This window comes from Hyposmocoma kahamanoa, unplaced genomic scaffold (genome assembly GCF_003589595.1).
Source record: "Hyposmocoma kahamanoa isolate Upper Pololo Valley unplaced genomic scaffold, ASM358959v1 102, whole genome shotgun sequence".
In the NCBI taxonomy this organism is placed as follows: Eukaryota; Metazoa; Arthropoda; class Insecta; order Lepidoptera; family Cosmopterigidae; genus Hyposmocoma; species Hyposmocoma kahamanoa.
In genome coordinates, this window is record NW_020653337.1 from 10,203,597 (window position 1) to 10,217,438 (window position 13,842).

Sequence of the window (13,842 nt, forward strand, 5' to 3'; positions counted from 1 at the left end):
CGAGTGTGTAGTATGAGTAGAGATTAGAGGCTGGAGCAGGGCCGAGCCGGGTGCTAGCGGCGGGGTGGGCGGGTGAGACTTGCAGTGTGTGGTGGTGCAGGTGTGCCGGGAGTTCCAGCGCGGAGCGTGCAAGCGCGCCGAGGCCGAGTGCCGATTCGCGCACCCGCCGCCGCCCGTTGTCCCGCACGACGACGGCTGTGTCACGGTGTGCATGGACGCCGTCAAGGGACGCTGCGTCCGCGACCCCTGCCGCTATTTCCACCCTCCCCTGCACCTGCAGGCGCACCTTAAGGCGCAGGCGCGCGGCGCGGTACGCCACCAGGCTGCACGCTCTCGCCTCGCTCGCTCGCGCTCGCTTCTCTTCTTCCGCTTGGTCTCGCTCGCCGCGACGCCGCTTTTGTTCGCCGAGCTTCTTCTGTTTAGTTCGCGCGCCACGCTTCCGTCGCACTCGCGCTTCACTTTTATTTTGTTTCGTTATCTATCGCATTTTAATATCACCTCACGCCGAGCTTTAGGTGTATTCTGTGCATCTACTACATCGTTATTGTTTCTGTCCCGTCCTGCGACGCTTCGCTTCACGTAGACGGCCGCCGCAGCCCAGCAGCCAGCAGCGAGCGCAGCCATGGAGCCGGGAAAGAAGCGGCCGGCGCCCGCCGAACTCGAGCCGCCACCGGTACGGCTGCCAGCTTTGCACGCTTCACCTCCCTTCCCAGCCTCTCCCTGCCGGTCCCTTCCGCACCCGCCTCCGCCTTAGCCGTAGAGCGCGCGCGTCGTCGTGCCGGGCCGCCCCCGCCCAGCGCTGCGCCGCGCGCGCCACGGCCGCCCCCCGTGCCGACCTCCGCTCAACCGTATGTTTCTCGTTTCAGATGGACATGAAGAGCGTCGGATCCTTCTATTACGATAACTTCGTAAGTATCCACGCCTTCAAGGCGTGTCTAAACGCGTCCCCAGTGTCGCTCAGTTTTCTTACTAGTATCAAATGATCCCTTTGGTTTTACAGGCCTTCCCTGGAGTGGTGCCGTACAAGCGACCCGCCGCGGACAAAGCCGGCGTTCCTGTGTACCAACCGGCGACAACTTATCAACAGCTGATGCAGCTCCAACAACAGCCGTTCGTGCCCGTGTCATGTGAGTACCCCGCGCCCGCTACTTCAGCGCCGCCAAGCGTGGCGGTGCCCGCGCCCTCCGCGGCGGCCGCGCCCGCCTCAGCGCCGCAGCCTGCCGCGCCCCAACCCGCGCCGCAACCCCCGCAGCCACCCGCACCTCAGCAACCCCCGCAACCCGCCACTCCACCCACGCCGCAACCACCTCCGTCGGCGCTGGATCACACTGCGGCTGCTGCCGCTGCCGCTGCAGCCGCCGCCGCGGCCGTTGCGGCTGACCCAGCTGCCGTAGCGAAAGAAGTTGCACAGAAAAATTACGCAGCCGCACTCGCCCTCGCTGCGCAACAATCGGCGATGGCGCAAGCGGCAGCACACCATTACACGCAACAGGCCTTCAAAGCTCGCGCGGCGATGCAGGGGATGATGAGGGCTCCATTGATGATGCGGCCTGGCTGGCCCGCTCCACCCATGCCGATGCCCGCCTACTACCAGCAGCAATACATGTATGCTATGCCGCCACCGACGCCGCCGACAGCTGCCGCAGCCGCTGCTGCTGCGGCCGCTGCTGTCAACCCGTACAAAAAGATGAAAACGACGTAAAGGGCGCGCGGTTGGGCCGCGGTGTGAGGGGGGCGCGGGGCGCGGGGTCTCCGCTTAGAGACTCATACGTGTGCGGCTGAGTGTGCGCCCCGGCCTGTCGGGGCGATTAGCGCTAGGCGTGTTGTCACATTTGTATTGTATTATTGTAATGTAAGGACGACGCGAGAGGATACGCCCTCGCTGAAGTCTCAGTAGATTTACGCTATTCTTATTATATTGTGTATTCTACTCACTTACCGTTATTATCTTATGCGTGTATATTTCTCGTATCTACGATCCCGGTAATAATAACGCTTGGATGCATGACTGTACGTTTTTTTATTACCTCTTGTCGATCGTCGTTTATCGTGAGTATCGTCGTACTGAGAGTTGAGCGCTTGGTCCGTCGATTCCGCTACGTACACGCTTGTTTCCGAAGGAGCTCCGCACGGGTGCGCTTTGGCCGATGTGTCGATCCCGTACCGTACTAGAGGTTATCGGCTTGCAGCCGCAAGCCCGCACCTAACACAGCCGCCTCCTAATTTTCGCATGGAATAGAAACCCACCACCCCTATACGTTTGGCTCATCAGGTATTTTTCTCATTATTCTAGTGCTCCTCGTGTGTGCTCAGTGTGCCGGCGTGTTCATCAGTAGAGCGGCGGTGGCGACAGGCGTTGCCTCCGCTTTTTCTTTCGGTCGCACTTCTTTCTATTTATTTTGAACGCTTTCTGTTACATGCCTTCCGAATGACCGCTTCGGCTGTCGTCCGCATTGCAATCTTTTGTGCTTTTTGTGTCGGGCCGGACAGGCTGTGCGCCACCCAACGCGCCTTATGTGGTGTACACCGACGAACGCGGACAGGTAACGAGTGCCGCGTGCCGCACACACGCTTGCCATTCCTTAGCACCACTGACCTCCTTGGACTGCAAAGGACACAGTCGCTGCGACCAAGCGCATGTCGCTTATTAACCATCCATTCCCCTCGCGTAGAGCCGCCCGCTGCCATGCCCTCGTCCCGAGCTCACGAATTTCGCGCAATGCTCTAACAAGTACGCTCCCTGGAACCACGCTAAACTGTACTCACCTTTTACTTTACCCTTCACCTGCGCTCACGTTTTTCTGACGCTTTTTATTTTATGTTGACGAGCTCGAACTGACAAGCTGCCTTTCATGTGCTTCCATAAAAGAACAAAAAGGCCTAAGTACTTTAATATAGTTATAAAAAAGAAATGAGAAACTTGATTGTATATAATTATTTTTAAATACATTTCAATAAAGAGTAACTTCAGCCTTATTGTAGTTAAAGTCATCATTGACTATACAAAATATCACTTCACGTTTTAAAGAAACGACTTTAATTTTGAGCTTGCTTCGTCACAACGCCTGTAGAAACCTTTGTGTTTAGTTTCTCATGCTTAAGGCGGGCTTAAGTAGAGAATAAGTGCTTTATTAATATGAGGAAAAACAGACAGATTTCACGATCACACAAACGGGCTAATCACACCTGCGGGTCAAGGTATGCTTTTTATAAGAGCTTTTTTTTAATCAGTCCGACTGACGCATCGAAGGAAGAAAGTCGAAAAAAATTCACCTCATCAACATCTTCGGAACGTCTTCCTTTGTTCCTCTAATATTGTCAGGCCTGAATAACAATTTGACAGTGTCAGCTACGATCCTTGGCTAACACTATATCGAGGACTTGAATATATCGTGCCAGTACCTGATGGATCGGCCCAGACCGATACCATTGCTTTATCAGGCGACTCATGTGTATCAATGTCATCATCATTCACATCAAATCATTTTAGTAATTGTGCTGTAATTGTACCGATTATATTGTATTGAACAGTTGATGCTACAACTTACTTGTTGATGATTTTTTTAGTTTGTATAGTGAGACATACTTGCTTTCAAATGTGGAAGAAGTCACTCTACAGTATTGCCTTGCTTACACCCGGTAAGATACAATCAGCTTACTATAATATCCTCTAAGTGATTTCCTGTTTTGACGCCTATATTGAAACACGCCGCTTCTCACTTGCATGATTTTAACCTAATTCAATAAACGCTGCGTATTAATACGCTTCTAATACTTTAAAATCCTTTCGGCTGTTTCAGTAAAGGTGATATTTAATAATTAAATACGTAACGAAGCAACTTGTACTGCTAATGAGTTGACTCCTTGTAAATAATATACGTAACATAAATACTGTAAATTGCTTGCTACCTTGTTTTACACTTGTCCAATCACGCAATTAAAACTGCATCTATAGTCAAACTTATTAGCAGAAAGTATTTGTTGAATCACCTCTAGCCAGTGTCAACTATCAACCGCTTCCAAAGGGGGTTTTATTTTCACTCATTACAATTTAAATGCTTTCAATAATTTTTATTTCGTGCGTAGTTGGTAGTTGAAATGACGGCGGTGATAAGAGAAAACCCGAAGTGACGACTAACATAATCTCCAAGATGCTTTTTAATTAGCAAGCTAATTGCTGCTCTTTAAAAATAATTTAATTAAGGTAGTTAATCACTTCGAATTTTCTTTTACAATGCTCACAGTGCTTCGCGTTGCGGCTTCAATCCTGGCTTACGACTCGATGAGCCTCTCTGATGCTTATTTTAAAGTGTTCACCGTAGACGTAATAATATACTTGGTTTCTATTTTGTTTGTCGTACAGTAACCGCACTCTCTAATGGTCATTATGTTGCAGTTTGTACTACCACTAACATGTCACGTCCAGAACTGTCATGTAAGCTAAAGGTATAAGTTTAATTTGTCTTTTTACATATAACCATGGCTACCTACCGTTAAGCATGATCGTCCTCTGTCCTCAACCGAGAACACCGGAAGATTGTCTAAATCATCACAGCCGAACGGACACATGACGTTACCCCACACAGCCTCTTTAAGCTTTGTTATAGCAACCGTTGGTATTTATGGGTACACTTTGGACGCTACAAAACCTCTAGAACGCCCTCGCCCTGGTAAAAGTTGTCTAGCATCATGCTTTAGCTTTTTTGTAAAATATAGTCACGCTTAAATAAGATTGGCTGCGCAATAATGATTATACTTCAAGCGTTCTGCATGCCATTTAGATATTATATATTCATACCTACTATGTGCATAGTGCAGCGTATCTTAACACACTCTTTGACGGTTACGGAAACTAGTTTACGAGAATAACAGATTTTGTGGGCTCGTAATAATATTAATGCTGTGTAAAGTTTACGTTTCAACAGATTTTTTTCTTACAATATAAAGGTGACACACATTAGCAGCGCACACGTAAATGAAAGAATGCTTGGAAGGTCCAATCATATTGTGCAACAAATCTTGTAAAGTTTTTGTAATATTGAAGCAGCAAGAATTTGGTTTATGAGCGAATCTGCCTTCCTTGTGTCCCCGTCTTGTGTATAATATAGCGATTGAGAAATTACACACGCATTTATTCTAAATTTTCTACGATTTTTGTACCAAAATCCAGTTAATACAGGTGAAGATACTTTGCTCTTTAATATTACAAACACTACGATAGCGTTACCTTTCAGATGGCTGTGCATTGAGGAAATCGTTCGATGTCAGACGTATGAATGTTCAATAAGCGATGATAGAGTTAGAATTAACACTATTAACATAATCTTTTCATAAACCATCGGAGTTTGATACAGTACGTTAAGAATTGTACAAAATTACAAAGATCTCTAGGCGATAGAAAATTTATATATATAACAATAATGATTTGATAATTAAATCTGTTTTTAGAAGTAAAAATCTAAGATTATTTTAGCACGTGTCATTTTGCAACGCAACTTATGAAGTTCCGTCCGACTCGGCGACAATGACACATTGTAAAAAAACTTACTTCAAAGACATAGAGGTTACGTCCCAACCAGCGTCAGTAATCCACCAGAGTGGAGAACATGGACCGAATACTCCTTTTTCGAGTGAAACCCGTATCTAGGAGTAGGATACAGTATCTCTATCATCATAATATGTATCAGACAAATTATGTTCATACCTTAAAAACTTTCCTACCCATTAAAGAGTTCATGTCCAATGCATGACGGCATTCGAAAATACATTTATACAAATTCAATCACCAATACATACTTCAAGTATCATTATCCAAAACTATGCATACTTGGTGAACTACTCATGAGAACATATTTTTAGATTATCTATGATTTATAACTTAGTAATAACTTCCGACTGTTTATGAAGTAGTTTAATATAGTCGTTTAAACAAACTTTCACGCAGTTACTTAAATTGCAACCAGGAAGCGGAAAATTGGCCTCTTTCTTTTACTATTCCATAGAATACGTGATCTAGTGTAGAAATTATAAATGTCTCATCTTGTAACAACAATTTGACGTAAGGTAGCAAGCACAAACGTCATTTTTAAAACTAAGCTCTTGTTGTAATGATTTCATTAACTTGGTCTTAATGTATACTAAAATTTACGATTTCCCAATTCGTGAATCGAAATGAGGGTATGCTAATTTTCATTGCAACCTGAGAATGGTGAATTGCGTGAATGTTTTTAGATGTAGAATGCTGACAATAATTACTAATACATATTTATTATGTTTACAGTTACTGGACACCCTCCCGGTGTGCCAAGATTTTAATCGACAAGGATGTACAAGACCGACCTGCAGATTTGTTCATATTCGTGAAGGTATGCACTCTTTAGTCATTTTGTACCATAATCGAAATAATCAACATTGTAAATCGGATATCATCATTTTCGAAACAAATTGAAAGAATAATAATTGTTAATCATCAATAAAAATGATGAACTCATATACCATTTACAGAATCCCTCTTTATCCCTGTTTTGCATGATCACAATACATTTTACAATATTTCATACTGTAGCACTAAATGAATAAGTAGTTTGTGGGTAGAAAGTAGCTTTTTATTCTTTTGTGTTTTAACTATATGTAGGTACCATTAGAAAAACATACTTTAAGAGTAGTTGTATAGTTTTGGTTATTATTAGATCGATTACTAACATCTCTTGTTACTCAATGGGATGACAAGTTAACAGTTATACATTCAAACAAGATGAACACTAGTTCTAGTAATATTTTGTTGCTTATTTACATGCCCACTACAATGATTTTATGATACAACATTCACTGTTAATTTGTCGACCATTATATTCATCATTTCTATAATCAATTTTATCATTCACATAGCTCTATCATGAATAGACGTTAGAAGAAAGAATGTGAGTGATGATAACTTGACAACTTTAAAGAATGATAAAATGATATTGAGATAGTTTTAAAACATTTGTTTGCGTGTTACAGGGTGCGGGCTGCAGGTGGTGGGGTGCCGCGTGGTGGTGTGCCGTGACGCCGCCGCCGGCACGTGCCGCCGCGCCGCCTGCCGCTACTACCACATCCCCGTACAACTGCCGCCGGCCCTCCGCCCCCCTTAACCTCTCCCACATCCCTTAGCTCTCCCTCTCACCCTGACCCCCCGTCCCGTAATCGAGCATCGCCCGCGCCCCGCATTATCCATATCGATCGCGCCTCTGACACACTCGGGAAAGGCAGATTTGGCCGGATTGCACTGTCGCTCCCGCGCGGAGGTGGTGATATCTTAGTGAATATCGGTTAGTGTAGATGACGGGAGAGAGCGGCGTCTTGTCCGCCTGACGCGGACCGCGGTTCGCTCCCATCGGGAACGTGCGTTTAGTCTTCGGGAAAGAGTGTGTACATATGTAGCGGGATATGATTCTCAGGCACGGTCATGCGATTGTGATATGAATAGATTTCGAGACGCCGGAGACGTTCGAGTAATTATATCGAGATCGTACCGAGATCGTCGAATAGTAGTTAGTGAGGTTTCAAAATGTTTTATTACTATTGTATATTTTTTTTAAGATACGATATGAGTTCCTGTAAAGATCGGTGCGTCCAGAGTCGGACGTCGCACGAAGTTTGTTGTATATAAGTGATGTAATAATGTATGGGTGGTGCTGTCGCCTGGGCCGGCCTCGGCCAAGGCTGGGCGGTGCATGGGCACTGGTTACCGACGGTCACGGCCGGTGTCAAAAGTGGCATCACCCCTCTCCTAATGTGAGCATTTTTGTGAGAATTATGTTACTTTTTACGTACGTTATGGAATTACGTTTTTCTAGATGACAAGTTTTACACTAGTTTAGATTAAGTGAATCAGTAATGAAACACCAATAGAGTAGCCGCTTCTCTCCTTCGGCACTGAAACTTTTGACGCCGGGGCACAATCGGCGTTGGGTCGGGGGGCCGGGTGGCAGCCGTCGCCCCCGGCCGCGGCACGTCGTTCTTCCCTTAAGGAGCCATCCCATTCGCACCACGTCTCACGTCCGAAACAGCGCGCGCGCTGAATCGCGCCGCAACCCCATTTCTCACTTAGCATAGATCACGACACTCGTAGAGTGATAGAGGGCAGACAATTCGAAATACAATGAAAGTTATCGGACAATATTAAAACGATGAAGGCATACTTCCAAGCTATTTACCTAATTCTAGGATAGAACGTCGGCTTTTATTCCAGATAGATTTTGCTAGATAATCATTCTTTTACTGATCGATTCTCGTATATCGAAGCACAAAATAGTAACCGACGATCGAGTCCAGTTACCTCTCGGTGAGTGCAGCATGAACTTCCCTTATTATTTTCGACACAAACAGTATTAAATGTTTTGATCAAATTATGTCGTGGTATGTATGTAGAGGTGATATGCGGATAGAGAGAGGCGGGGTGCCCGCGCTGTCTCTGCGCCTCTGCCGGCCTGACGTGCAACTGACTGCAATGTCAGGCAAAGCAAGTCCGCGGTTGGCGTGCGCACCCCGAGGGCATGGAAGCCTAATGCCTAATATTATTCCTAGTCCATATCCTTTTTGTTGATCAGTCATGCGATTAATGTTAGAATAAAATATTAATAATTTGATTTATTCCTCCCATTTAGTGGATATTTTGATAATGATATATTAATAATGAAATATTTAAGATACATAATACATATTTGATTCTAAATCCTGATAAAGTGACACTACGTTAGTAATTTAGTCGGAGGGATACTTGTGCCGTGATTATATTTTTAGGTATATATTATGAAATAATTCCTAGCGTCGGAATTAAAGAAGTGATTAATGTGTAAGCGTGTTATATTTATTGTCGTATCGTAAGTGGAATGCCATATCGATAAAAGGTGAATATCGGAAGCGGAGTCAAACTCAGTAGGAACTCGTTGCGTTTGTTTATGTTGTTTGTTATAGTGGTCCCGTGCTAGGGTGAACAGTTCACTTTTATCAATACGGCACTATGACTCGTAAATATTGTATACCTAAGTTGTCATTTTATTTTTTGTTGAAATTTATCGTTTCATGGATTATTTGTTGCCTATCATTTTCGTATTCAAAATTTTATGATCTGACGCATTTATTGTAAGACAATTGATTACTTTTTATAATTAGTGTGATAATAATAATTATGGTATCAAATTGCCGTTATGAAAGATTGAACATCGAAAGTATCCTTCCTGTTTAGAAGGGACTCTTCTGGCCCAAGGTTTCTAGTGGATTTTATATTTTCTTTTTGTTGTATTTTTAATGTTGCGTGTGTCTTACACATAATATATTTCATTTTTGTGATATTTTTAACTATAAAGTACTGTTATTATAAATCCAAATGGAGTAATGATGACCTAATTAAATATTCAAGAATTTATTTGTAAATCACAAAAAAAATGTAAAACTGTAAATATATTGACAAAAAAAAGAACTGCAACACAATAATTGACTATGGTTAATAATATATCTCTCAATCAATACACTGTAAGTTCTTTGAGTACCTAATGGTAACTTATTATGTAGTAGGTACCTCAGTCTACTTTAATGCAAGCCGGTCCAGTGAACAAAGTATTGATAATATTGTGAACATTTTTTTATTCACGAACAATCACAGAAAGTACATGACATTGTAATATTATTTATGAAATTACTATGTGATGTGATCTCCGGATCAATTTTGAGTACAGTATAGATAATAAACAACTGAATATGTAATTTGTTTATATTATTCATGAACCTATATCCCCAAACCTAAATCAAGTCTCCGTTCCTTTTCAAACCGGACATTTAATGTGTCGAACAGATAATTTTGAAATAGCGAGATAGCGAATATTCAGCGATCAAGTTAAATTTCTATTTAAATCAACTTGATGGCAGGGAGCAATTCTTAGGCATAAAAAGATGCCCTAATATAACACCTAGCTTATTTGAAAACATTTACTATTGATGTATATGTATCCCATAACTAACTTTATTACAAAAAAAAATATGGAGGCCAATATGTGTAGAAAGTATTGGAAACAAAATTAACTGATATGACTAGTTTTTAAATGTAACTGCACTCCGAAAATAACTACCGGCCAATGCAAAACACTGAAATTGCTCAGCAGTGAACTTGAGAAGATTGTATGATATAAGATTGTTGCAATGAATGATATGTAGTGGTAGAGCATAAGAAATCGTTCGTTCAGAGAAATATTCTTTCTTTGTCTTTTCCCCCTTTATGCATACTCGAGCCTGGAGAGGCTCAAAGGTTATATGGGACTAGCCCTCCAGGTGGTGACCGTCAGGATGGCTGGTCGCCTGTGGCGCCTGGCACTGAGTGTATATTCAAGAATTGCTACCTTTTCTAAATAATTGCTACCTATGATATGTTTTGAGAATTAAAAAAAATTTTGATTAGCTATTCTGACGTCAGGATGGCTGGTCGCCTCTTTGTTCAGCATGAAGGGAGCAGATTTTCCAGAAGTATGTATTACCAGTAATTGCTACCTTCACGAATTAAAGGTATACGCTTAATATCTACATTAATTAAAAAATATAACCGATTGAAAATTTTGCTATAAAGTGCCTGACTAAACTAAAAAGCAAAAGTTTTTAGTGCTTTATTGCCATAATATAAAGGGCAGGCGTTCAACAATTACTGTAAGAATCCGCGTTATACAGGCTGTAAATTTGAAAGTGGGACATATTCATACACGTCATAGAAAATCATGTTACAACTTAACATAGACTAAAATAAAATTAGGATATGGGATAAATCAAAAAATAAATCAACATATTTGTTTTGGAGTGCATATAGGAATAAAACGATCCCCTTTACGCTTGATTTCGAGTCCAAAGTGGAACATACCGAGTCGCACACAATCGCACACTCCTACACACAATAACAATGGTTTCACATCTCCCTTCCTTTTTCGGGCTTAGGACCGACAAAGCACCTCATTTCTCAAGAAAATAAAAACTAAGTTACTCACTTACTCATTTATGTTATAAATGATTACGTTTTAGCTTAGGTTAATTATTTTTTTACTTAGGAACTATTATCGAAATGTTTTACGTACTAATAAGTTTATGATTCAGTAACTAGTTATTATTTAATAAGAATTGAGGTTTTTGGCGTAGTTAAAAATGTGAAATCAAATTATTTACAATGATTTTTTAGTTATTTACAGTTTATTTACACTTACGTGGTACGGAGCAATTGTTCGAAATGTCCACCGTTTTGCACAATGCATAGTCTAGCACGGCGTCGTAAATTTCGTTTTAAATTGTTTAGCACAAACACATTTTGTCGCACAGTATGAAATGCTGTAATTATTTTTTGACGCAACACTTCGACACTATTCACCTCTTCCGTGTACACTAAACGTTTAATATCACCCCACAAATAAAAATCCATGGGCGTGAGATCAGGTGACCGAGGTGGCCAGGCGACTGGGCCTCCACGTCCAATCCAATGATCACCAAAGGTGTCATTCAGATACTGGCGCACTTCACGTCCATAGTGTGGGGGGGCTCCATCCTGCTGGTAATAAAGGCTTTGGTGGAGAGCAAGGGGCACGTCGTCCAACATCTCGTCCACAACAACGCAGCGTAACAACTGCAAATAAGTTGCACTGGTGAGACGACTCTCGAGAAAGTAAGGCCCCAACAAGTGATTTCCAACTATTCCCACACGTTCAAACTGAACCGGTGTTTGAAAGAATCCCGTTTAGTTTTTTTCGGGTTGTGGTCCCGATGGCTCCACCAATGTACGTTATGAACGTTAAACACGCCCACACGCGTAAACATACTCTCATCTGTCCATAAAATGTTTACGTGATGATTGGCCAGTAGCCATTCACAAAGTGCAACTCGCGGAGCATTGTCATTGGCCGTGATATCTTGGACCCTTCTGAAATGAAATGGGCGCATTTGCTCGCGTTTTAGAAGGTTCCACACTGTCATGTGCGAGACATTGAAGTGGCGTTCTGCCTCCCGTGTGCTAGCGCGCGGCTCCTCTTCGAAATAGTCCAAGATGCGCTCCTGCAGGTCCACGCTGATGCCTACATTGCCACGACCTTCAGCATTTATAGGCTCATCGAACTGGCGATAATCGCGCAGTCTTTGAGTCGCAGCAAGCATCACCCGATAATTTGGCAGCGGCCGATTTGGGAACATTTCTCCGAACATTCTAATCGCTCGTCTCACACTATCACCACTTATTGCGTAAAGTCGCACCATCTCAGTCAATTCGACATTTGAATATGTATCCATTTTGCGGGCGAGAGCGGCGCTGTGATCGGGCGAGCGAAAGTACTTTACGTGTCTTCGCGAGGGCGGCCGCGCGGCGCGTGCACTGTTTGATGGGCGGGCTCTGCTCCTTGATGTGCCGCGCGATCAAAGAGGCCGCGCTCGCGCTAGTAGACTCGCGCTGCGTGGGAACATCAATAGGGATGTGCATGGATTTCGACGACTAATGTTGTTCACAAGCAGTAGTCGATAAAAAAATAAAAAATATTTTTTTTTTGTGTAAAATATAAGTTCATTTTTTTATTTTTTCTTTGGGTTCAGAATCACGAATATAACGCACTCTATAAGTATGTCTCACTTTCAAATTTACAGCCTGTATAATGACTGCAGGATTTATATTGAATTATAAATAAAAAAATGTAATTGTAATTATAAAATGTACTGAAAATGCAAAAATGACATGAAAGGAAGAAAAACAATTGTGAATAAACAAAAGAAACAAAAATAAATAAATTGCAAAGGAATAAAGAAGTATTTAACAAAAAAGAAATTGAATGTCGTTGACATAATTACACATGACACATGACACAATATGGTTTTATTAATTAATATGCTTTGCAATTAGAATAGAAGGGTTATCGTATCTTTTCTTGAGTAATTCAAGCGCAGAAATGTACGAATCATTTGTGAGTGGTAAATTATTGATAATTTCCAAAGGCTCTCCCTTCAAATATTGTTTTAAATAATATAACTTTCGTATGTTTGACAAATTTGGATCTTGATGAATTAGCGAATCAAACAAGTCTTCAAATGAGCGGTAGTTTTCTAATTTACCATCGAAAGTAGTTATTTCTATGCGTGGAAGTTTCAAATAGCTTGATGTTGCAGAAGGAGAGGCGCTGTGGTTCCCAGTTTTGAAACTTTTACAGCTCTTCAGCAGTTTTTCTATTTTAGCGAGCAAATTGCAATAATGCAGCTCAAACTCATCGCTATCATCGTCGCCCTCGTCAATGCATAAAATATCATGTTGTGTATTTTGGAAGTTTAGAAATGTTTTTTCCAATACTTTTCTCCGAACTTCGAGTATGGCGTCGTCTACCTCTGCAGATTCCAAAAATTTCTCCAAATTTGTTAACGTCCTCTTATTTTGTCCTCGCGTTATTCGCAAGGACTTCAAGGTTGTAAGATCTTTGCCTGCGTGCTTTACCGTGCTTGAGTCGCTGGAGCAGGTTTCATATCCTTCCATTTTAGAAAAAAGGGTTTCGGCACCATATTTTTTTTTCTTTTTTTGTAAATATAAAATGTACTGAAAATGCCTAAAAACAAAAATAAATAAATTGCAAAGGAATAAAGAAGTATTTAACAAAAAATAAATTGCATGTCGTTGAGAATTATTTCAATATGAACTAGTCTGGTGAGATTGCTAATGTATAAAACCGAGAGGGTAGGTAACCATCATAACGAAATATTAACAAAGAATTTAATTGTAATTATATAATTGTTAAAAAAATTATATAGTATCGAGTTCTTAGGTTTTCGCGATTGTTACACATAGGAATGAAACTATTTTTCCGG

The 13,842-nt window shown here is 42.0% G+C and overlaps 1 protein-coding gene across 14 annotated transcripts in view; it reads left to right on the top strand.

The window, feature by feature from the left end:
• LOC113237481 (protein muscleblind) overlaps positions 1–9,386 on the top strand; it is a 392,439-nt gene extending 383,053 nt beyond the window's left edge. For 4 of the 14 annotated variants that reach the window (XM_026473985.1, XM_026473993.1, XM_026473978.1 and 1 more), the window contains 6 exons: positions 101–310; positions 867–908; positions 992–1,127; positions 2,491–2,543; positions 6,281–6,365; positions 7,003–9,386. In XM_026473985.1, the coding sequence (XP_026329770.1) occupies positions 101–310; positions 867–908; positions 992–1,127; positions 2,491–2,543; positions 6,281–6,365; positions 7,003–7,133 (657 nt within the window). In that variant the 3' untranslated portion in view covers positions 7,134–9,386. Of the gene's footprint in view, positions 1–100; positions 311–583; positions 674–866; positions 909–991; positions 1,128–2,490; positions 2,544–6,280; positions 6,366–7,002 lie in introns of all 14 variants that reach the window. The other 10 variants (XM_026474000.1, XM_026474073.1, XM_026474042.1 and 7 more) reach the window with 8 other exon arrangements.
• Positions 9,387–13,842: the final 4,456 nt, after the last annotated feature.